Genomic DNA, 26,389 nt, shown 5'->3' with positions numbered 1-26,389 from the left:
AAAGCATGGTGTACTAGGCCTGCAGGACTTACTGAAGACTTACTGAGGATGTAGAGGGAGAGGATGATGCCTGCCAGGCAGAAGCCCTCGAAGAAGCGCAAGGTGCTGAACATGGGAACGTTGACCGAGAATGCCACGGTCAAACCGAACACCAGCATGAACAGAACCGAGATGATCAGGACCGGGTGGCGACCAAACCTGAGGATGGAGGGAGGATGGGGGGTGGGGAGAGAGACAAGGGGGGGGCGATGTCCCATATTTAAACAATACAAGCTAAAGACTTCGAGTCTGCCCCTTAAGGTATTTTATTGTTTCAGTGCATTATCAAGAAACACACTGAACACTCCTGAACTGAACGTCTATTCAAATATATTATGTAATAACTTTATTATGAAGTAGTTAGAAATAAAACTCACCAGTCTGCCAGGACCCCAAAGACCAGGTATCCGAATATGGAGCCCACAAGCAGAGAGAACTTAGCGATGTGGACCTTCCATGCCGAGTCACACACCAGACTCCACTGTAAAGGAAGATCAGGAATATATGAAGGTTAGGCTACTATTGGCCATCCAATGTAAAGAACAGATGTTTTCTGCTTTATCCGGACCCCTCTGAAACACACACACACACACACACACACACAGAGGGCAGCCATAATACGGTGTAGGGAGAAAGAACACATTAACATCAGTCATTTCGTATTCAGACTGGAACATGTACATTAATTATCTCAGCCAGGGTGAAAAAAAGCACCACCTGATGGTTGGTGAACTCAGAAAGGTGCTGGTTTAAACTACAGACAATCGACTCGGGTCCCCGGTCACAGGGGCAATGACGCAGCAGGAGACATACTCAAGTCATTCATTTATTGCCACAAACACACAGCATTGAATTGTTAGTACTAGTGTTGATAATGGTGGAAGTTTTTATTTTTTGTTGCATTGATGCACTAGCACCCCACCATGTTAGGAGAATTGTCCAGAGTTTGCAGTCCAGTATGCACTCTTCTGCTAAAGTGTACTCCACTTGACTGAAGGTATCCACATCTCTCTTGGAAGAACTAAGACCCGTTAGGGTGGAACTATGTTTTTGTAATTGTCCCTGCCTCACTCGCCCATTGACCTGGGATCAACAGGTGGGCTGGGTCAACAGTTGGGAGAAATGTCCTAGCATGTTCTTAGAGCAGAGGGCAGCCGATCCTCCCTCCAGCAGGCCTTACAACACAAAATAATAAACAAGTCCTGACTATTAATTTTGTATTTTACCTTTATTTAAATTAGGCAAGTCAGTTAAGAACAAATTATTATTTACAATGACGGCCTACCAGAAGGCAAAAGGGACGACTAGGAGGATTTTCTACAGCCACCCCAAGTTTTTAATTCTGACACAGTAAATCCACCATTGTCACTTGAGAAGACAAAGAAGATGATTGTGGACTACAGGAAATGGAGGGCCGAACACACCCCCATTCACAGACAGGGCTGTAGTGCAGCGGGTTTGAGAGCTTCAAGTTCCTTGGTGTCCACATTACCAACAAACTTCAAATGGTCCAAACACACCAAGACAGTCGTGAAGAGGGCATGACAATGCCTATTCCCCCTCAGGTGACTGAAAATGTTTGGCATGGATCCCCAGATCCTCAAACAGTTCTACAGCTGCACCATCGAGAGCATCCTGATCGGTTGCATCACCGCCTGGTATGGCAACCTACCATAAGGCGCTACAGAGGGTAGTGAGTACGGCCCAGTACATCACTGTGGCCAAGCTTCCTGCCATCCAGGACCTCTATACTAGATGGTGTCAGAGGAAGGCCTCCAAAAAAATTGTCAAAGACTCCAGTCACCCAAGTCATAAGCTTTGTTCAAATACTCATACTAACAGCACTATTTGTGATGTGATTGAGTATATAGTATGTTTATTGGTCATAGTATGGATATAGTTAGTATGACAAAAGTTTCCGGATGTCGTACTAAATTCGCCAAAATAAGAAGCATACACGCAAAGGACACTAATTCTGTAGTTTAGAACCATAATTCAATTCTTCATGAAAAGACATGGCTTCACATCGTTTCCAGATTTGAAGAAAATGGCGGAAAATATGCAGTCGAAGTACAATGAGAGCGGTTACAAATTCATTGCTTTAACTAATTATGACAAATGTTATGAAAATGTTGAGCAATGTAATAAAGTAATGACTTTTCAAATAAGTTACCTTACATGTTAAATGGACTAACAATTTGTTAGCTACAATGTCCTTACGAACCACATAGCGTATCAGTATAGCAGTATGTACTGGTATGTTGTAGCTAGCTACCTAATGTTAGTTGGCTACTTAAACACCAAACTTGCCAGTATATTAACTATAGGCTCACTACCTACCCAAATTCTATTGGTATAGTCACTGTGCCTTCTCAATGGACATTCGGGTGCTTTCATAAATTCGCTCTGGCTATTTACTCCGATTTCGGAGCACTCTCGTTTGAGTGTACCACAGCGCAGAATAAAGAATTTAAAAGCGCTCAACACCTGTTGAATATGGCCAGTGTCAGTAAACGTCGGCAAACAAAAAACTAATTCAATTGTTGCCAGCAGCACAGTTAGTCACCAACACTCTGGAAAACATGAAAACTGCCTAACCAAATCAAATTTTATTTGTCACACACACATGGTTAGCAGATGTTAATGCGAGTGTAGCGAAATGCTTGTGCTTCTAGTTCCGACAATGCAGTAATAACCAACGAGTAATCTAACCTAACAATTTCACAACAGCTACCTTATACACCACAAGTGTAAAGGGATGAAGAATATGTACATAAAGATATATGAATGAGTGATGGTACAGAACGGCATAGGCAAGATGCAGTAGATGGTATAGAGTACAGTATATACATATGAGATGAGTAATGTAGGGTATGTAAACATTATATTAAGTGGCATTGTTTAAAGTGGCTAGTGATACATTGTTTACATGTATGGCAGCAGCCACTCAATGTTAGTGGTGGCTGTTTAACAGTCTGATGGCCTTGAGATTGAAAAACAGCTTCTGCCTCTCGGTCCCTGCTTTGATGCACCTGTACTGACCTCGCCTTCTGGATGATTGCGGGGTGAACAGGCAGTGGCTCGGGTTGTTGTTGTCCTTGATGATCTTTATGGCCTTCCTGTGACATCGGGTGGTGTAGGTGTCCTGGATGGCAGGTAGTTTACCCCCGGTGATGCATTGTGCAGACCTCACTACCCTCTGGAGAGCCTTACGGTTGTGGGCGGAGCAGTTGCCGTACCAGGCGATGATACAGCCCGACAGGATGCTCTTGATTGTGCATCTGTAAAAGTTAGTGAGAGCTTTTGGTGACAAGCCCAATTTCTTCAGCCTCCTGAGGTTGAAGAGGCACTGCTGCGCCTTCTTTACCACACTGTCTGTGTGGGTGGACCAATTCAGTTTGTCCGTGATGTGTACGCCGAGGAACTTAAAACTTTCCACCCTCTCCACTACTGTCCTGTCGATGTGGATAGGGGGCTGCTCCCTCTGCTGTTTCCTGAAGTCCACGATCATCTCCTTTGTTGACGTTGAGTGTGAGGTTATTTTCCTGACACCACACTCGAGGGCCCTCACCTCCTCCCTGTAGGCCGTCTCGTCGTTGTTGGTAATCAAGCCTACCACTGTAGTGTCGTCTACAAACTTGATGATTGAGTTGGAGGCGTGCATGGCCACGCAGTCGTGGGTGAACAGGGAGTACAGGATAGGGCTCAGAACACACCTTTGTGGGGCCCTAGTGTTGAGGATCAGCGGGGTGAAGATGTTGTTACCTACCCTCACCACCTAGGGGCGGCCCGTCAGGAAGTCCAGTACCCAGTTGCACAGGGCGGGGTCGAGACCCAGGGTCTCGAGCTTGATGACGAGTTTGGAGGGTACTATGGTGTTAAATGCTGAGCTGTAGTCGAGGAACAGCATTCTCACATAGGTATTCCACTTGTCCAGATAGGTTAGGGCAGTGTGCAGTGTGGTTGCGTCGTCTGTGTACCTATTGGGGTGGTAAGGAAATTGGAGTGGGTCTAGGGTGTCAGGTAGGGTGGAGGTGATATGGTCCTTAACTAGTCTCTCAAAGCACTTCATGATGACGGAAGTGAGTGCTACGGGGCGGTAGTCGTTTAGCTCAGTTACCTTAGCTTTCTTGGGAACAGGAACAATGGTGGCCCTCTTGAAGCATGTGGGAACAGCAGACTGGGATAAGGATTGATTGAATATGTCCGTAAACACACCAGCCAGCTGGTCTGCGCATGCTCTGAGGACGCGGCTGGGGATGCCGTCTGGGCCTGCAGCATTGCGAGGGTTAACACGTTTAAATGTTTTACTCACGTCGGCTGCAGTGAAGGAGAGTGCGCAGGTTTTGGTAACGGGCCGTGTCAGTGGCACTGTATTGTCCTCAAAGCGAGCAAAGAAGTTGTTTCGTCTGTCTGGGATTGCCTACACGGTTTGTATTCAGTCATGTTTCCAGTCACCTTGCCCTGGTTAAAAGCAGTGGTTCCCGCTTTCAGTTTCGCCCGAATGCTGCCATCAATCCACGGTTTCTGGTTGGGGAATGTTTTAATAGTTGATGTGGGTACGACATCGCCAATGCACTCGCTCACCGAATCAGCGTATTCGTCAATGTTGTTGTTTGACGCAATGTGGAACATATCCCAATCCACGTGATCAAAGCAATCTTGAAGCGTGGAATCAGAATGGTCGGACCAGCGTTGAACAGACCTGAGAGCGGGAGCTTCCTGTTTTAGTTTCTGTCTATAGGCTGGAAGCAACAAAATGGGAGTCGTGGTCAGCTTTTCCGAAAGGAAGGCGGGGGAGGGCCTTATATGCGTCGCGGAAGTTAGAATAACAATGATCCAGGGTTTTACCAGCCCTGGTAGCGCAATCGATATGCCGATAGAATTTAGGGAGTCTTGTTTTCAGATTAGCCTTGTTAAAATCCCCAGCTACAATGAATGCAGCCTCAGGATATGTGGTTTCCAGTTTACATAGAGTCAAATAAAGTTAGTTCAGGGCCATCGATGTGTCTGCTTGGGGGGGAATATATTCGGCTGTGATTATAATCGAAGGGAATTCTCTTGGTAGATAATACGGGAAAACATTTGATTGTGAGGAATTCTAAGTCAGGTGAACAGAAGGACTTGAGTTCCTGTATGTTGTTATGGTCACACCACGTCTCATTAATCATAAGGCATACCTTATGATTAATGATTAATGATACCTGCCCCTCTTCTTACCAGAAAGATGTTTGTTTCTGTCGGCACGATGTGTGAAGAAACCAGCTGGCTGTACCGACTCCGATAGCGTGTCTCGAGTGAGCCATGTTTCCGTGAAGCAAAGAACGTTACAGTCTCTGATGTCTCTCTGGAATGCTACCCTTGCACGGATTTCATCAACCTTGCTGTCAAGAGACTGGACATTTGCGAGTAGTATGCTCGGGAGCGGTGCGCGATGTGCCCGTCTCCGGAGCCTGACCAGAAGACCGCTTCGTCTGCCCCTTTTACGGCGTCGTTGTATTGGTTCGCCGGCTGGGATCCGATCCATTGTCCCGGGTGGTGGGCAAAACACAGGATTCGCTTCGGGAAAGTCGTATTCCTGGTCGTAATGTGGTGAGTTGACGTTGCTCTTATATCCAGTAGTTCCTCCCGACTATGTAATAAGACCTAAGATTACCTGGGGTACCAATGTAATAAATAAAATAAAAAATACTGCATAGTTTCTTAAGAATGCGAAGCGAGGTCGGCCATCTCTGTCGGCGCCGGAAGTAGCTCTGCTAAGGCGAGTAAAATGGTCAGTGGTCTCATTTGTGTCTGGAAGTAGCTAGCAAGCTACCTTGGGTGCTTGACTGCCGTTGTATGGGCAGAACGCTTAAATCAGCCCTACTCCTCGGCCCGAGCAGTCAGTGTGCACTCCAAGAGCGAAACACTGAATTTAAAAACGGACAATCTGACAACGCTCTGAATTTACGAGCGCACTCTGGCATTCCAGATTGAATTTAAGATCACACCCGAAGTCGTAAAATGTCTAACTAATAATATGTCAAGCTAACTAGCTAGCAAGGGGCCTCCCGAGTGGAGGTCTAAGGCACTGCATCACAGTGCTAGCTGTGCCAATAAAAATTCTGGTTTCGAATACAGGCTCTGTCGCAGTCGGCCGCGACCGGGAGACCCATGGGGCGGCACACAATTGGCCCAGCGTCGTCCGAGTTAGGGGAGGGTTTGGCCGGCAGGGATGTCCTTGTGCCACCGCGCACTAGCAACTCCTGTGGCGGGCCGGGCACAGTGCATGCGGACACGGTGTTTCCTCCGACACATTGGTGCAGCTGGCTTTCCGGGTTAAGTGGGCATTGTGTCAAGAAGCAGTGCGGTTGGGTTGGGTTGTGTTTCGGCGGACACGCGGCTCTCGACTTTCACCTCTCCCAAGTCCGTACGGGAGTTGCAGCGATGAGACAAGACTAACTACCAATTGGATATCACGAAATTGGGGAGAAATAAACTAGCTAGCAAGAGTTTGCAATGCAACAGCATTAACTTATGTTAGACAGGCGAAGAGCTAGTACGCTCAACTGAAAGCACACTGTTCGTTTACAGTATACTAAAATTAACTAATAGTATATACTCATTAAGTATGTAGTATACAGTATGTTAGTATGTGTATTCAAACACAGCTATAGACTATTCTCTCTGCTACCGCACAACAAAGCGGTACCGGAGCGCAAAGTCTAGGTCCAAAAGGCTCCTTAATAGCTTCTATCCCCAAGCCATAAGACTGCTTAACAATTAATCAAATGGCCACCCAGACTATTTGCATTGACCCCGACCCCCCACCCCCTTTCTTTTTACACTGCTGCTTCTGGCTGTTAATTATCTATGCATAGTCACTTCACTCCTACCTACATGTACAAATTACCTCAACTAACATGTACCCCCGCACACTGACTCAGTACCCCCTGTATAAAGCCTGGTTATTGTTATTTTGTGTTACTTTAGTTTATTTGTTAAATATTTTCTTAAAACTGCATTGTTGGCTAAGGGATTATAAGTAAGCATTTCATGGTTAGGTCTACACCGGTTGTATTCGGGGCATGTGACAAATACAATTTGATTGTCTCTAGAAGCGCTGCGCCGCCCTGTGTGATCAGGGTGATTGCAGGCTGGTGTCCATTGCCTGGATAGGTGCCCTGTGAGCACAGCAGGGGGCATTTGCTGCATTTGCTGTGGGGAATCTCGTCTGGTGGTGGTGGTGTTGCCTTTGAGCCTTAGCAGGGCATGACGGGACAGGTTTGCCAGGCTTAGCTCCTTTGCATTGAATTCGTGTCTGATGGAGAAGGGCCTGGAGAAGGCCCTCCTGGGTCCCTCCAAGGGACGGCACCTGAAGCTGAGAGATGAGCCTTGTAGGGAGCTCTCATCTTGTTGCACTGTCCAGACGGTGAGGGACTCTTCTTCCCCGTCATGACCAAGCTTGAGGCTTCAGGGAACGGCATTGTGCATTCCAACCCCGTCTCCCAACACTTCATTGTTCTCCAAGGTTCCCGTCCTTGTTTTGCAGGAGAACCTTGAACACTTTGAGCAGTGTCCGGCCTGAGGAGCTCACCTGACTCATCTGAACAACCGCTGGATATGAAGAGGTGTCGGGATATTTGGACCTACACTTCTACGTGTGCACTTAATGGGGTACAACGAGGTGCTATCCACCACAGATATCAGTCTCCTGAAGTCACACCAAGCCTCACGGTGAGCTTGGCTGCACCGCCGACAGTGGCTCTTGTCCTTCAGCCACTTGAGGCTCTGCTCGACAGTCATTGAGTTGAATCTAACACCTGATGAGGTAGTGGTCCCTGATTTTGCACAGGGGCAATATGCGTTGGCCTCTGCTGTGGGCTGTGTAAGTGGTAGTTCCTGTGCAGGTGTCTTTGTTGCCCCATAGTATAGCGGCACCGGAGCGTTTCTGCTCAAAGGCTGCAGGCTTGTCCCATTGTGTAAGGGCACTGGATGCTCTGTCGTGGCTCTGGCACTCTGCTTCCATCTTCAGCCATTGTGTTAGGTACAAAAGGGTATGGGGAGCATGTGTGTATGTATGTATGTGTGTATGTATGTATGTATGCATGCATGCATGAAGTGGGCCCGGTATTCAGAGCTTCCCCAGAAGACACTCAACTTTGGAGCCACAGGACTCGATTACCCCTGGGCCCGAGTGAACAATGCATGCTCACTAAGGTCTGGATGAGAAAAGAGAACTGACAGAAGCCGGGTGTCCCCTGGCCGGATGTCTTGCAACTTCATGATGACAGATCTCCAGGGGAAGGTAATGTGGATGGCCCCATTGCTGATCAAGGTCTGCCACGGCAGCGGTGTATGGCACTGGGTCATGGAGTGAGATGGCCATGAGACGGGGATCAGGCACCTTGAGGTGGTCGAGAAAGTGGTGGAACTTGACCAATGCGTCCTCATCTGGAAGCAACAGGTTTTTGAGGGCCATCTTGAAGAGAGCAAAGATGGTGGGTACGTGTAGGCGGTAGCACCTAGATACAGCTACTGGCTCAGGGGTTGTGCTGACCATCTCTGCTTTGGCAGCTGCTGGCTCAGGGGCTGTACTAGCTGCTGAGGTGGGTACGTGGAAGCCACAGCGGCTGCATCCGGGTGGTAAGAGTAAGCTTCTCCAACTCCTTCAGCGTCTCCAGGAGACCTTGGTTGCCTGAGGCCTGTGACTAAGGATTGGGCCGGTCGAAAGCTTCAATGAGCACGTCAAAAGATCTCTCCAGGTAGGTGAGCCTCCTGAGCAGGCCGCCGTCATTCCCGCCATCCTCTTCTCGCCGGTGTGTGCTTGCATAACTCTGGTCAGGACCGCCCTGATCCAAGACCAAGAGTTGGCTGGGGAGCTGAGAGGACGGTGACTAGCCCCTGCTGGTAATTTTCTCCAGGTTAATCTGTCTCGAATCAGGATGCCGGTGAGCATACACGCGAAGGCAGACCCGTGAGTCCCTATACTAACCAGCCTAGCTTTGTCTTAACAGCTACAGGACTGTCTGCAATACATGATCGAACAAGCTGGACTGGGGTGATGAGGTGCGAGTAATCTGCACTGATGAGAAGCAGAGGTGTCACTTGGTTCAGCTCCTGGAGTGGCAGTCACCTGAAGTGGTGGTGTTGCCTTTGAGCCTCAGCAAGGCAGGCAGGGATAATCGTCTCTAATCCGTCTCGAATGACCATGAAAAAAAAGAGTGCCACCTGTTGGTCGGTGAACTCAGAAAGGTGCAGATTTAAACTAGAGACAATCGCCCCGGGTCCCCGATCACAGGGACAATGATGCAGCAGGACACATACACAAGTCACTCATTTATTGCCACACACACAGCATTGAATTGTTAGTACTAGTGTTGATAATGGTGGAAGTGGAAGTGTTGGAAGTAAAAGTGAAAGTATAATTATACTTTTTTCCCCGCATTGACACACTAGCACCCCACCATGTTAGGAGAAGTGTCCAGAGTTTGCAGTCAAGTATGCACTCTTCTGTTATGGTGTAAGAGCAGTGGGCAGCCCATCTAGCAGGCATTGCACCTCAAAATAATAAACAACCCTGACTATTACTAGAAGGAGGATTTTCTGCACAGAGTGTGTTACTCAATAAATCCAATAACTAAATGACGCACATACATTATTTGTCAGACAGTATGGGGACCAAACACATTAGCTACCTTGCTATAGGGATTTGAAACGCGAAACAAAACCCCTGATCGCAATCCAGTTTCCCCTAACCAAACTCTCACTTTGCTAACACTGCCTTAACCAGAGAGACTCAGCAAAACACAGAACGTTGCTTTAAAGCCTCCATTAAAATTGTTCAGCCATGTAAATGTACTATAGCCTATTATGCAGCATTTCCTCTTCCAGCGCCTAGATCTCCCTCTGTGTGTAGGCTATAATTACATATACCCTCTGTCTGTGTGCTCTCCCTCCGGCTGTGTACTGTAGTCCACTACCCCAGCAACAGTGGGATTCCCAGAATGCAAAGCATACTGTTCCACTCTAGATGATTTACAATAGCATTGTATTTATAGATATAGTAGGTGCATACATACGTATATGAACAGAACAAATCAACTTTGAACAAATCTCGCACAACATTGATGAAGTAGATAGTTGTACATCATGTCTAATAAATTAAATCGTATACTAAGTCATAGCTCCTGTACAAGTACTGTATGTGTACAGTACATAAAGTAGATGAATAAACCCACTTTTGAGAAAACTGATGATAATTTCACCCCAAATCGGTTTGACTTATCCATTCCACTATCACCCGACAATTTGAGTCCAATGCAGCAGTGAATGAACTGAGAAGCAGGCTATTGGGGACGGTTACTAGGTTCCTGGTACTCTGGTCTGGAGCCCCCTCTGTGCATACAAATATTATGAGGAAGGAATATAACAATGGATATGAAATGGGGACTGGGTTTGCACTTCTCCTTTGAAACTCAATGTCTTTAGGCTAACCTCTTATAACCTCTGGCATAGTGACCTGTTGTGTTCAGAGTGGAAACTTCTGGAGGATTACTCATTGCCACCATGCAGTGATCATGAGACACACATGCATGCCATGTCATTCATACCTTCAGTATCGATGTCACTATGGATCAAGACCAAGACAGGAGGCAAACAAGTTACATAATGTTGCGCAATACCACATAAAAAAGCCAAGGAAGTCTGCTCTGTCTTGGTCTGTGTCAAACTAGCGTGRTGAAAGTGTGGTATGTGTGTTTGCGCTTCAGAGCTGGGACTGAAGAAGACCATGGGATATGGAGAACTCATGACTGTGCAGAATGGGGACCAACCAGACCACGCGGTCGAGGTGACCGACTAAGCATGACCGATTAATGCGGTTCAAAGCAGTTGATGACTGCAAGGTTGAAAGTAACCTTAACCATTAAATCAGAAAAGAGATGACTGGGCAAGAAGCCTGACCACATCTTAGTTAGAGGAACAGCATGTCTTAATGCTAATCTTAAATGTTAGCCATGATAAAAAGCCTAACCATGCTTCCTTTCGTGCACTCATTCACTCACACACTATTGTAATGGTCATTGCAGAGAGCTGAATTGAAGGCTCTGTGTTAGACAGAAGGCAATGCCTTATTAATCCATTAGTTTGACAGGCAAGTGGAAGGACAAAAGGCCTATTTGTGCTCTGGGTCTGTGTGTGGCAGCAGGGGAGGGCATCAGGGCCTGAACACTGGCCCCGAGTGACAGCCCCAGTTCAGGGAGGAGACAGAGGGGGACAGGAGCCTCCCTGTATAAACCCCACTGCTGTGTCTGTCGTTTAACCCCAACGGTCACCCTGCATCAGTGATTCTGATGCGTTTAACCCCAATGGTCACTCTGCATCAGTGATTCGGACTGGCACTGACAAGGACGCTATGCACCAACTACAGCTACATGTACAGTACATGTCTAACTAAAGAGAGGGAGGGAGGGAGGGAGTAGAACGAGGGAGGTGGGAGAGGTAATCAAATGCTTGACAGTGAATGAGGATTGGAAAGAGAAAGAATGAGAAAGAGAATAAGGAACTATATTAAGGGAAAGAGCGAGAAATTATATGCCTGACAGGGACTGTGAAGAGAGGGAGTGGAGTAAAGATACTGATGCATAGTTACCACCTAGCAACAAACTCACCTTGGTTATCAGTTTTCTTTCCTAATTAACAGTATAAGTTTAGAAGGATTCTTTCATCTCTGGGATCAGGGAGAGTAGGAGAGTAGGTGGAGGTGTGAGTGACAGAGAGAGAGAGAGAGAGAGAGACACGTCAAAGACATTCCATTACCGGCACATCTGTTATAGAAAGAACATCCAAAAATATAAACCCACAACCGTACCATCAGTGAGATCATTTTGATAATTAATATTCAACTCATTGAGAAATCCCCTAGGTTAGAAATGCCATATTCTAGCGCTATTATGTGAAGGTTTTGATGATATATCCCAGATAAATATCATACCAGAATCAATTCTCAAGTTACACAAAAGTTAAACAAATTACAGAAATGTTCAACGGGACTGTCTGGGACATACAATTTACATGCTGAGCAYACAATGGTGACATCCATTCAAAAACCAACTCAGGTCAAGTCTCTACTGTTAACATTCATGGAAATAAAATGGGGCACCTTTTCTCTCGGGGGCACAAATAAATGAACAGTCTGAAGAAAAGTACCATTATTCCGCTACTGAAATGAGATTTTAGCCTTGGAGAACAGTGGCACGCTCAGTGACAGCGGAAGGACAACAGTCTTCCACCACACCACAATCTCCTTATGAAGGCCTGCTGTGTGTGTGTTTCCATGACAGAGCACACAGTGAAAAATGGTACCAGTGTCCATCAGACCACTTTCTGAGAGAGAGAGACTTGATCAGATCAAACTAAAGAGTTGTCTTTGAGTTCTGCAGGAAGCATGACGACACTCTTACCGTATCCTGAAAGTGTACACACAGACATACTCAAACACATCAAGGATCAGAAGACATTCTTCAGTTTGGGTGTGTGTACACTGTAAGGTAATAGCATATTGGGTATGAGTCACCTTGTACTGTGTGGAGAGAGAGACAAGACAATATTATTGGGCGGATAGTGGGTGAAACGAGAGGCTTTTGTCCCTTACCTTCTCCCTTACCTCACCTCGCTCATCAACTCATCCRTGACCGCTGGCTACGTCCCTTCCGTCTTCAAGAGAGCGAGAGTTGCACCCCTTCTGAAAAAACCTACACTCGATCCCTCCGATGTCAACAACTACAGACCAGTATCCCTTCTTTCTTTTCTCTCCAAAACTCTTGAACGTGCCGTCCTTGGCCAGCTCTCCTGCTATCTCTCTCAGAATGACCTTCTTGATCCAAATCAGTCAGGTTTCAAGACTAGTCATTCAACTGAGACTGCTCTTCTCTGTATCACGGAGGCGCTCCGCACTGCTAAAGCTAACTCTCTCTCCTCTGCTCTCATCCTTCTAGACCTATCGGCTGCCTTCGATACTGTGAACCATCAGATCCTCCTCTCCACCCTCTCCGAGTTGGGCATCTCCGGCGCGGCCCACGCTTGGATTGCGTCCTACTGACAGGTCGCTCCTACCAGGTGCGTGGCGAGAATCTGTCTCCTCACCACGTGCTCTCACCACTGGTGTCCCCCAGGGCTCTGTTCTAGGCCCTCTCCTATTCTCGCTATACACCAAGTCACTTGGCTCTGTCATAACCTCACATGGTCTCTCCTATCATTGCTATGCAGACGACACACAATTAATCTTCTCCTTTCCCCCTTCTGATGACCAGGTGGCGAATCGCATCTCTGCATGTCTGGCAGACATATCAGTGTGGATGACGGATCACCACCTCAAGCTGAACCTCGGCAAGACGGAGCTGCTCTTCCTCCCGGGGAAGGACTGCCCGTTCCATGATCTCGCCATCACGGTTGACAACTCCATTGTGTCCTCCTCCCAGAGCGCTAAGAACCTTGGCGTGATCCTGGACAAACACCTGTCGTTCTCAACTCACATCAAGGCGGTGACCCGTTCCTGTAGGTTCATGCTCTACAACATCCGCAGAGTACGACCCTGCCTCACACAGGAAGCGGCGCAGGTCCTAATCCAGGCACTTGTCATCTCCCGTCTGGATTACTGAACTCGCTGTTGGCTGGGCTCCCTGCCTGTGCCATTAAACCCCTACAACTCATCCAGAACGCCGCAGCCCGTCTGGTGTTCAACCTTCCCAAGTTCTCTCACGTCACCCCGCTCCTCCGCTCTCTCCACTGGCTTCCAGTTGAAGCTCGCATCCGCTACAAGACCATGTGCTTGCCTACGGAGCTGTGAGGGGAACGGCACCTCAGTACCTTCAGGCTCTGATCAGGCCCTACACCCAAACAAGGGCACTGCGTTCATCCACCTCTGGCCTGCTCGCCTCCCTACCACTGAGGAAGTACAGTTCCCGCTCAGCCAGTCAAAACTGTTCGCTGCTCTGGCCCCCCAATGGTGGAACAAACTCCCTCACGACGCCAGGACAGCGGAGTCAATCACCACCTTCCGGAGACACCTGAAACCCACCTCTTTAAGGAATACCTAGGATAGGATAAAGTAATCCTCTGACCCCCCCCCCCCCCCTTAAAAGATTTAGATGCACTATTGTAAAGTGGCTGTCCACTGGATGTCATAAGGTGAATGCACCAATTTGTAAGTCGCTCTGGATAAGAGCGTCTGCTAAATGACTTAATGTTAAATGTCCTTGTAGTGTGTCAGCATGCAGTGAACGATTACTGTACTGCCTGACTCTCATAGCTCCTTCTCTCTGTCTCTTACACACAAAGTGCTCCAGTCTATCCAGTTCCAGTAATATAGCTGATGAACCATATAATTCAATGTTGTTTTTAAAAATAAATCTGACTGTTTGTCATCCTGCAGAGGGGTGAGAGAATGGGCGTGATTAGCTACATCTCTCTGATCCTTGCATTACATCAATGAATCCTAAAACCACTGTGACCAGGACCAAAGGTTGAGCCGGGTCACATATTTAGTTGCATGTTTACTGCTTCTCTGCTCAAAAACACCTCTTATCAGAATCTAACTCCCGCCAGCACACACATACAACGCCTGTACCAAGCTTTATCTTTCAGTGCCACAGGCAGGCCTGTTTTCCTCCCACCTGACGTGTGTGCGTGCGTCTATCCAAACAGATGTGTCGGTCTCCTGCTGTTCCACCCTGATCCTGGGTCTGTGGATAAGACAGGGCAGGCCAGTATATGGAAGATAGAGAATCTCTAAGGCTAGGTGTTCCTGTATTCACTCACAGGGCATTGTGGGGGCCATTATCCAGTCCTGCTACTCTATCACTACAGTGGAATTGGGTGCAAACCTTATCTCGCCGTACTTGTATGAAAGTGAGGTGTCATGACATACAGTTTAATCTTTTTCTACAGGTCAAGAATACAGACTTTCGTAAAAAACGAAAGAGATATCTGCTTGGACATATACACTTAACAGGTAAGGTGTATGAGAGAATAGGGGTGCAAGCTTGGGGAGCTGTATATTCTAACATTTCTTATTTAAATGAGGAATTACTGCATGTTGTTATACTAAACAAAAATATAAAAACGAAACAACAATTTAAAAGATTTTACTGAGTTACAGTTCATAAGGAAATAAGTCAACTTAAATAAATAAATTAGGCCGTAATCAATGGATTTCACGACTTGGAATACAGATATGCCTCTGTTGGTCACAAATACCTTTAAAAAAAAAAGTAGGGGCGTGGAACAGAAACCCAGTCAGTATCTGGTGTGATCACCAATTGCCTCATGTAGCACAACATCTCCATCGCATAGAGTTGATCAGGCTGTTGATTGTGGCCTGTGGAATGTTGTCTCACTTCTCTTCAATGGCTGTGCTAAACTTCTGGATATTGGCGGGAAATGGAACAGGCTGACATACAGAGCATCACAAACATGCTCAATGGGCCTCAGGATCTCATCACAGTATCTCTGTGCATTCAAATTGCCACTGATCAAATGAAATTGCGTTTGTTGTCTGTAGCTAATGCCTATCCATACCATAACCCCACCGTCACCATGGGGCACTCTGTTTACATCAGCAAATCACTTGCCCACACGCCGCCATACACGTGGTCTGCGGATGTGAGGCCGGTTGGACGTACCGCCAAATTCTCTAAAARGATGACTTATGCTAGAGAAATTAACATTTTCTTGCACCACAATACAACAGTCCCACCTAGATACTTCTACAGCTACATTTTAAGAAGGGCTGTTCCCCCTTCTCTGCCTTCTCCAACCACTAACTCTGCAATTAATATGGACAACCACAACATTCCTTGAACACACTGGGGGTTTTAGTCAGTATAGTCTAGATCAGTGGCCACCAACATTTTCTAAGTCAAGATCATTATCACAGTCAAAAAGCAAGCTGAGATCTAACCCTCAGATTTTATTTTTTACATGACTTAAAAAAACTAAATAAAACAGTTCTGTAGAAATGGGGTTTGGGCAGTAGGCTTAATTCATGATCACAGCATATTGGCTATATGCCTGGCCTGCCAATGTTGTTATTCTCAGACCATATTATATTTAAAAACTCGTGCTTTGATAACAAAATAAATCAGTTAGTGTAGCATTTGCAAGGAACTGCAGAGGATGAATTGAAATAACTAGCTTTTTTTATTTTACTGGACTGAAGTTACCTGCTTCTGATGGTCATGGTGCTTTCAAGATGTCTGGTGATCAACTAGGAATGTCTTGAAGATAGACCAGTCTATCGTGATTGACCGGTGGGCGACCATTGGTCTAGATAGAATGTGATGAGAGTTTTATGGCTCTACTCCTGGCTGTGTGATGCTACTGCCATCTGAATGTAATGTAGAGTATATGAGCGGCGTGAGATTAAGTAGGGAGAGTGCGAGACCCTCTGTAATGATCCAGGCTCGTTTTATTTTATTCAGCTCAGTCCAATTAACCGAGTCCCCGAGGAGCCCAAGGTCTCAATTAGGATGGGCCTCCACATCCACACCAGCCAGTCTGGATCACCCATCAGCCCCTATCCGCTCCTCCTCTGAGCCTAGCGTTATCAAATCCTTCTGTGAACATAGCTATGAGGGGAGAGTTGCACTGAGGAGCACAGTTACTATGCCATGACTATTCAATGAGACGCTACCGTGGAAATCCATTCTGTTGCTCTACTATTAATATTTAAAGACGATATAGCCAAAGCTCTCATTGCATTATTACTATGTTGTACTATTACTATTCAAGGAGATATCCTCTTACTGTATTGCTATGCTATGCCAAGGCCTACTCCAAGAGACGTAGCGAAAGTAATTCCTTTGATTTCTCTTAGAAAGCGTTAACAGTCTGAGATAAGACGTTAACGGTGTGTTCCGGTACATTGTGACAGGAAAACGACACCACCTTTCCATGGCGTCGGCACTCTGCTCCACTCCTGAAGGATAGGGAGACACAGAATTTCAACAGARGCAATCTGGATAGGGAGACACGTGCTTCTACACCTGCATTGCTTGCTGTTTGGGGTTTTAGGCTGGGGTTCTGTACAGCACTTCGAGATATTAGCTGATGTACGAAGGGCTATATAAAATAAACTTGAAACTTGAATCATGTGCCGTTATGCCTATGTAATCTAAACACACCAAGGACTGCGGTGTCATCACTTAATGTCATTGTGTGTCACTTCCTGGTTATCGCATGTCGGACCAGGAGTCTAGGGAAAGGGAGTGGGCTTATAATGAAGTCCTTTAGTGGGATTGGATTCGTCCATTAGCCTGAGAATCAATTCCTTCTGGGGACGACCTTGTTGGTTTGTGGAATGCTTGCTTGGGAAAAGGGACACTTCTAGTTTTTGTCACCAATTGCTCGGCCGTGTCAAGAACTGCCTTGCCCTGGTGCCAGTGTCAACAGGAAAACCAACACAAATATCAGTAGCTATACTACTTAGTCCAAGAGAGGATATGGAATGATGCAACATTTTGTTAGATATTGTAAAAAAAAAAAAAAAAAGTCCAATGCAGACATTTGTATCTCAATATCAAATCATTTATAGGCCACAATTAAGTACCTTACTGTGATTGTTTTCAAAAAATGTTTGTCGTCAGAAATGGCTTCTTAGCAAAGAGCAATTTCCCAAACAAGAATTCTGAGTGGCGAGCGGAAAACTAGCTGTTACTTATTGTCAGAGAGGTTTGGAATGTGCTTTCTTAATTGTCTATTAAATAATTTACCTTCTGGTGATGTCCACATMCAAGCCAAAACTCCATCCCACCAAAACAGGCTGAAATTTCAGGCGGTCTTTTCAAACAGCTCTTACACTAAAAGGGCATTATCATAATTTTCACAATATTCCTCCATATTTTGCAAAAAACACAGGGAAATCATGTTTTTSACTGCACTGGGACTTTAATATTGTGGTAATACTACTTTTAGCTGCTGTTATACCTGTGTAGTAAAGCTGTAATTACTTTGGTAAAAGAACTTAGRAATAGCCATGTAATTAATGACTTAGCGATGCTTTAAAAAGTTTCAATACCAACTCTACCAATCAAAGTGGTATCAAAAAGCTATGCAGACAGCCTGCTGTCCTCTTCGCATACAGGCATTCCCCCATCAGCCTCCCTTGAGACACCACAGTAAAATGTGGTGTCTCAAAGTCTCCCTTGGCTTGTTGTGGAATGAAACGCTGTGCATGCAAGGGTGTGCAATTAAATGCAATTATAAATGTACAGCTTTTATTATAAAGGTGCATTTATGGTGAAAAATTATCTTCCTCAAACTTGAAACTCACGCACTGCTTATATATGCCAGTTAGACTCTACACCCCTTGTAAAGCAGATTATTATGCTTAATTTTAAGAATTAATTTGGCCACTTTAGTTATACAAACCGTATTAAAACATATAGACCTATGGGCTAGGCAACATGAGATGTGTGACTCTGATTTAAAAAATTCACACAAAAAAACACATTGTTTCTTATGCAGGACATCATTCAAGTGATAATATATAACTCACAAGTGATAGGCTAATGTTGGCACCGATCAGACTATTCGTGATTTAATCTTGTCTTTACATATACTAAAGAATATATATGTGTGGCATTTGTTTAGATGTAGAATGGACCATTATCATGCACCTGTATCGAAACGTGCAGGGGAAAAAATACATGTCATCTATGCACTTAAATAGCGAATGGAGGACTCTTTCCCCATGGTTCATTTTCATGCCAGCCAGGTAAGCTATTCTCCTGTTGTAAATATAAGCAATGTGCTTAATATTAGGAAAGTTGATAAATAAATAGTAGGCCTATAGAAAGCTGATGGGATCCTCTTTTTAATAGCGCCCATCAACTCGGTTTCCTTCCGCAATTGCATAGCCTATAGAAATGTTGCACAACATGAGTTCATGGGCTCTCATGAAGTGTTTGAATAGATTTTCAAATGCAATTGCATTGATGTCAGAGTGCTGCGTACCAGGCAGTTATCAAGTTTGGTAGGCTACTAATTACCAGCAGCAGCATCAGAGCTTGGAGAAGTCTTATTACAGTGACTAAACGGTCATGTGGAATTTGACTGCCTTCATGACTCGTGACCACCGGTGTGGCGGTAATACGGTCACTGRAACAGCCGTAGGTACAACCACTTTGTATAGTACTCAGAGGCTTCAAACSCAGCCTCTTTATCAAGCTGGTCCTCTTATGCCTTTGAGAAGCAAAATGTCAGGTCTAGGTCAATATAGAGCAGACTAGTGTTTCCAACTCCAGTCCTCAAGTACCAACAGTACATTTTTTTTGTAAGCCTCAACAAGCACACCTGATTCAACATGTGAACTAATCATTAAGCATGTATTGAGTTGAATTAGGTCTGTTTGTCCCCGGGGCAACAACAAAAATGTGTACTTATGGACTTGAGTTGAGAAACACTGGACTGGATGATGCATCTGTGGGTAAACGGGTGTATTTGAAGTACAGTGTTTGATTACGAATGTCTACCTTCAACAGAAACCTATCAAACTCTACTGCCCCTTCCTTCCCTGCCCCCGCGGAGATGGATATACTAGGCTACTTTTTTTTAAAGTTTGCTATCGACAGGTGTACACACACACACACCTTTGACTCACATAAAACACAAATGACAGGGACACAGGACATAGCAATTAGAATGTAGCAATACGTGACCTTAAAGTTCAGTTACCAAACTTTTTGATAAAAATATAAATCATTAACTCAGTCCAGAGAATGTTTAGTTTATCTATGTAGAACTTACTACACATCAAAAAGGAATCACTGGGACAAAGTGTAACTACAAAGCCCAACAAACAATTAGAGGGTGTCCAACATTGGCCTACAGTCGTAGTTTTGTTGCTGATGTGCAGCCCTCCAAAAACGACAGAAATGGCCACATGACTGGCATCTCTGCTATGGATGTACTTTTATACCGCTAGGGGTCCATGAGAAGAATGCCAAATAATTTCTCAATATCTTCTCACAGAAAGACACCCTTTTGGCCTCATAGGCCTTATGAGGTCTATTTTGAAAGTCCAAAATCATGTTTTTTGTCACTATTTGGGTTAAAAAGGTATATCTAAGCCTATTATATAATAATAATAATAAGAAGAAATAAATACATTTTATTTGGTGGGCACCTTCCAGGGCACTCAATGACATCTTATATTAAAAGTAGGGCTACAWAAAATCAAGTGCAGTTAATACATAAGATCATCAAATCAAGTGCAATTTAAAATTAATGGACCAGACAAAACAGGACAGATAAAAAGAGGGGTTGGGTAGAGGATACAGTTTAGACTAGAGGGTAAGGGTTTAGGTTTAGGGGGTTGGGAATAGGTTACAGACTGGGTTTAGGGTAAGGGTGTGGGCTGGGGGTACACATAGGTATACAGAGAAGACACAGCAGGGGGGCGGGGGGGCAGAATCAACCCTAAACTATAGGCCAGGGGTAGGCAACCCTTAGCTCTGTTGGTCAGGTGTGGTGACTAGTTGGAACAAATTCACGCAGTCTACAGCACTCCATGAACAGGGTTGCCTACCCCTGCTATAGGCTTAATGTTATCAACATCCTTGAAGAGGTGTGTTCTTAGGAGGATGTTGAATGAGATGACTGTCTCTGCATGTTGTATGTGTGTGGGGGAGTGCATTCCAGAACCTGGGTGCCTTTCAGCTGAAAGGCCGAGCACCCATGTTGGAGAGGGGGGTGACAAGGAGACCAGCAGATGAGGAGTGGAGGTAGTGGGAGGCATAGACTGGGAGGAGGTCAGAGAGGTAGGTGGGTGCCAGGTTGTGGACAGTTTTGTAGGGGAGGAGTGTCTTAAAGTTAATACGGGATTGCACAGGGAGCCAGAGTAGATTGATTAGGATTGGTGTGATGTGTTCGGTTGGCCTGATGCGGGTGAGGATTCTGGCAGCAGAGTTCAGTTGAAGTCTTTTGGTGAGTTTGGTAGGGATACCAGTGAGGAGTGTTGCAATACTCCAAACAGGAAGTTCCGGAGTCATGGGTGAGGGTTTCGGTGCTGGAGGCTTAGATCTAGGCCTGTCTGGATCGATAAACACCAGAGGCAGAGGAACTGAACTACAACAGCAAATTAACTAAGCGGTATACCATATTTTATGATATACCGGTATTGATGCAGGGACCGGTATGGGTTTTACTTTACCTTCTATACCGGTATTTGAATGTTTGGTTTGTTAAATGTGATACGCCATGTGTAATGTCAATTTTTATAGTTTACTTCTCTACTTGAGTCATCTCTCTCCGTACCACTTTCCACACAGACCTAGCCACGCCCCCTGTCTTACAAGGAGCACATTTGATGTTCCTCAACCACGAGAGACTTGCGTTCAGTCTGCATGGTCAATGAAGCACATGTAACAATGTTGATAACGATGCTTTTTTCACTTTGCTTCTTAATATAAATCTACTAACATTCTATAATTACACTATTAGTTTGTGTTTCTTACATAAGCAAACAGCTAGTTTGTCTTTTCTTAGCAAGTTGTTCCTAAATCTTCTGAGATGCTAATAGCCACTAATGCTAATAGCTAGCTAGCTAATAAATGTATATATTTCCACGATTCCAACTGTTTTTCTCTAATTCGCAAGTCGAATCGCATTTGCAACATTTGGTTAAAAATAGTTCCTAGATTAATTGCCCATATCGTGCAGCCCTACGTGGCAGTGGGGAAATTACCTCAATTGAGCAGTGGTGTAAAGTACTTAAGTAAAAATACTTTCAAGTACTACTTAAGTCATTTTTTTTGGTATCTGTACTTTACTATTTTTGACAACTTATACTTTACTACATTCCTGACGAAAATGTTGTACTTTTTACTCCATACATTTCCCCTGGCACCTAAAAGTACTCGTTACATTTTGAATGCTTAGCAGCACAGGAAAATGGTTCAATTCACACACTTGTCAAGAGAACATCCCTGGTCATCTACTGCCTCTGATCTGGAGGACTCACTAAACACAAATGCTTTGTTTGTAAATTATGTCTGAGTGTTGGAGTGTGCCCCTGGATATCCATATATATAAAAAAAATATTTTAAAAATGATGCCATCTGGTTTGCTTGATATAAGGAATTTGAAATTATTTAAAGTTTCACTTTTGATACTTATGTACATTTTATAAATTACATTTACTTTTGAAACTTAAGTATATTTTAAACAAAATACTTTTAGACTTTTACTCAAGTAGTATTTTACTGGGTGACTCACTTTTACTTGAGTCATTTTTTATTAGCGTATCTTTACTTTACTCAAGTATGACAATTGGGTGCAGGAACTGCAGAAATGATAAGTGCTGACATTTGTTTTTGTTGAAGTTGAATTGACCAGTATAAAACAATCAGAATGGAGAAACATTCTAAGTTATTTCAATGAGTCTATGTGTTACCACCCTAGGATCACTAACTACACAAAGCAAATGTAGACCTTTCATTATTCAAAAACTGAAAATACCGTCCTACCGTCCTTTTTTTTTTAATACCATGATATTATATTTGGGCCATATCACCCAGCCCTAATCTGAACTATCAACAACTAAAAATAAAATGGAACTGGGCAGAAATTCCATTACCTGATGACTACAGTCCTTGATACAGTAGTTTAGTGTATATTTTTCAGATATAAGTTCAGAAAGCCAGACTAGTGTTGGCGTGTTAAATTAGATATATGGCAGGTGACAATAGCAAAATCGTTATTCTCGGGAGGCGCGCGCGGAGGAGCACTAATGAGCGTGACAGTACATGCCCTTTGCTCTAAATCAAAGCTCGAGTATCACTTTGGTCTGGGTCTTTATGACCACAGGCACATTCCGTCGTGGTCAGAGATCTCTCCACTATAGCTCACACCTCGTCAGCTGCTCCGAGAGTAATGTCATGCAATCTCGTTTAAGAATACTGTTGGCATGTTAAAATTAAGATCACAACTGCCCACATAGTGCTAGTTATTGACCATTATTATTCTTAGCCCCGTGAACAGGTTATTAATGCACTCAGTGCAGCAGCTAATTTTATAATACGGGGATAGCCCATTGTGGAAAAATCCTTTCCTGGGCTTGTTGCGACAGTAGGATATTGGAGGCTGCAATGCATGAACCAGCCATATGTTTTGACTCGTATGAAGGTGTGACGGTTAAGCCAGGTGCTGGTCTGTATCAAAACAATATTATATTATGAGACCACAACACATGGAATAGGTCTATAGTCCTACAATAAAACAATGTGAAAACGACAAAAGCCCTATGGCTGTGGGTAACCCGCCACAATATGCTGATAGCCTACTATAAATCAATTGGCCCAATGTACCTCATCTGAAAAGAGGGAGGAATGTATATGACATAATATAAACTATGGAAATACAGTCCTAATTGTTCAATGTCAGGCCACGAAACTTACCTTGGTAACCACATTCTGAATGAGTCCGGTATGCAGCTCAAACGTCCACTCTTTGCACATACAATGTTGCAGATGCCTAGCCGTATAATTGTGGGTGCCATTGGTATAAACGTACGCCGCTGTTCGCGGAAAACTATTATTTGCACCATGAAATAAAGGACTTCTAGTCAAATTAGTCGTGTTTGCCATAGGCGGAACACATGTGTTGTTCGGTTGGGCAAGAAGGAATTCATCAGAGTACTGGCTGAATCCAATAAATAACGCCGGAATCCATGTCAGCACGATTAGCTGTCTCTGGTACTTCCCAAATCCCCCAAGAAAAGGCAAGACACAACTGTCAATGCGTGTGAGCAATCCCGGCGACTCTGTTTCGAGGGACACAAAGCCGTTCTCCGATTGATGGTCTTCGGTATCTAGCTGTACCACGGCCATCGCGGTTTTGCTCATGGATGCGTCTGTAGTGCAGCCGAGTTGGCAATGCTGCTGGGAGACTCCACACTGCGTCAATAACCCCGCTCTGGTGGTGACTGCGGTGCGTAGGCAATCACTGAAATTGAAGCAAGACACACTTCTTTATGACCAGGAAGCTGCTCACTCCCTGTGATCCTGTTTAGGTGGACTCCGCGCACTATTATCACTGAAGGAAGAGCGCTTATTTGGCCGACTGCAAGCAGGTTTAAATGCAGGCTAGCAAATGTCATATATTAGAACAGACAAGCGCGACAACATGCGGCGAGGGAAGTTTTTAATCACCAGTATTTCCCATCTGCTGGATACATCTCATTTGCATAGAATTTGATCAACCTATCTGTGTGAGCTGTGCCGGAAGAGGTAGTAAACAAAGGGAGGGAATACAACCTTGCCCCTTACACGGTTGCACTTACAGGTAACACACCTGCCCAAATACAGTCCGTTAGAGTAGCCTATAGCGTTTAGAGTTAAATAGTCACATGTACAAGGTTGCAGATGTAATCACAGAGTACAGTACACTCATTGAGCTCTGACTTCTTGTAAACACAAGCCTATTCCCTCTTTCCTGTCAAGTCATCCGCTATATCGAAAGTTGATGCTTTTTAAATCATTTACACAGCGGTGGAGTACCACGGATTCTGTTTGCAGTATAAGATAGGCGGAACTTTGAGCAACCCTCCAACCTTGTCCGTCGCATACACCTACAGGGTGCATAATAATAGACTAGTGGTGGGTCGTTTGCGAAGAACGTCACTTTTTTTAACAGCTGTTTTTGGTGAACGTCGGGAACAGAATCGCATCTGTGAAAAAGCCTTTCATTTGGCTTCCGATTTGCATATTGTTACTATTTCGTTTTGAGCTCCAGATATCGATTATCCGCAGATAAATTAGTCTATATAAAAAACATTGATTGTAAATTCCTCAGCTCAGGAAAAATAGTGAGGAGAGCGTCATTCTGGTCTGCACAAATTATTTCAGTAGGCTACCTTAAAAACAAATCTCTTTTTTACAGGCCATCTAATAATTTGGTCAGGTAAACATGTATTTATCTCACGATGTGACATCATGGTCGGCAACCTTTTATACTTTAAATTAGAGATTGCCATTTCTTTAAGAATAGTCTACTGAAGGAAGAGCGGTTTGGGAGCAAAATTAAGGTCTATTTTAGGGMAATGGAGCCAAATGATCCGGCTCACAGAAAAGACCCAGAATGCCCACCACTACATAATAGAGGTCTCCAATTTGTAGTCCTAAAACACGGAAATGAGTTACCTCTGTTTCGCTCGGCCGTTCCTATTGGGTAAATGAATGGGGATAAATGCTGAAAATAAGGTCGGATGTTAACACAGGCTTAGGAGATCATACGTTTTTTTTCTCTAAGAGGTAATATTAGTCAGTTAACATGACCTTTATGAATTATGAGTATTTTATGTGCTTTATGTGCTTGTTTTGATTACATACATTGTTCAAAATTCAAAAAAGTGACGTTAACTGATGAAAATTATCTCATAGAACAAAACGTATAAGATTTCCTAAACCTCTGTTTGCCACAGACCTTATTTTGGGCTTCAATCAAATCCCCCCTAAAAACATACATTTCCCCATAGGCTTTGGCCAACGAACCATGACGGAGTGAGTGTCCACAAAAATACACCATTACTATTGCTCCTACTGCTCTCACCATTACTAGGCTTTGGCACTAGATAGCAACAAAGGTCCCCATTGTAATGTGTGTAGGAGACGTTTAGAAGGCCATACGCCTGCCCTTTATTGTTCTGTGACAATAGGACTGTCATAGTGGAGGGAAAGGAGAAGAGAGTATGCAATTGAGAGTTGAGAAGAAAAATGTAGGGGTATAGACCTACTATCACACACACACACACACACACACACACAGGGGGTATTTTATTATTACCACAGATATACAGAGAGAGTGATTAATATCACCTGTGCAATACAGTCAGTCAACCACATTATTTTATGATCTTATCACATTATTATTTCAGTAATGATTAACTGTAACTCTCAGCTACACTGTCTTGTGTGGTCATATAAAATACTATAATCTATGAGGAAATTACTTAATTGAAATCAACACAACAAAATCAATATGAAGTACAGTACCAGTCAAAAGTTTGGACACACCTACTCAATCCAGGGTTTTTCTTTATTTTTACTATTTTCTACATTGTAGAATAATAGCGAACACATCAAAACTATGAAATAACAGCTTTGCACACTCTTGGCATTCTCTCAACCAGCTTCATGAGGTAGTCACCTGTAATGCATTTCAATTAACAGGTGTGCCTTGTTAAAAATGTATTTGTGGAATTTCTTTCCGTCTTAATGCGTTTGAGCCAATCAGTTGTGTTGTGACAAGGTAGGGATGGTATAAAAAAGATAACCATATTTGGTAAAAGACAAGGCAAGAACAGCTCAAATAA

At 44.3% G+C, this 26,389-nt stretch overlaps 1 protein-coding gene across 1 annotated transcript in view; it reads right to left on the bottom strand.

Moving 5' to 3' along the window:
• Positions 1-24,461, bottom strand: part of LOC111979363 (solute carrier family 22 member 23) — a 55,259-nt gene extending 30,798 nt beyond the window's left edge. Inside the window, exons 1-3 of the mRNA XM_024009856.2 lie at positions 23,475-24,461; positions 417-520; positions 44-198 (exon numbers count right to left, since the gene is read on the bottom strand). Of these exons, the coding sequence (XP_023865624.2) occupies positions 44-198; positions 417-520; positions 23,475-23,921 (706 nt within the window). The 5' untranslated portion in view covers positions 23,922-24,461. The remainder of the gene's footprint in view (positions 1-43; positions 199-416; positions 521-23,474) is intronic.
• Between the last annotated feature and the right edge of the window lie 1,928 nt (positions 24,462-26,389).

The sequence above is a fragment of the Salvelinus sp. IW2-2015 genome, linkage group LG19, assembly GCF_002910315.2.
Source record: "Salvelinus sp. IW2-2015 linkage group LG19, ASM291031v2, whole genome shotgun sequence".
In the NCBI taxonomy this organism is placed as follows: domain Eukaryota; kingdom Metazoa; phylum Chordata; class Actinopteri; order Salmoniformes; family Salmonidae; genus Salvelinus; species Salvelinus sp. IW2-2015.
This window is presented reverse-complemented; position numbering and strand designations above follow the sequence as displayed.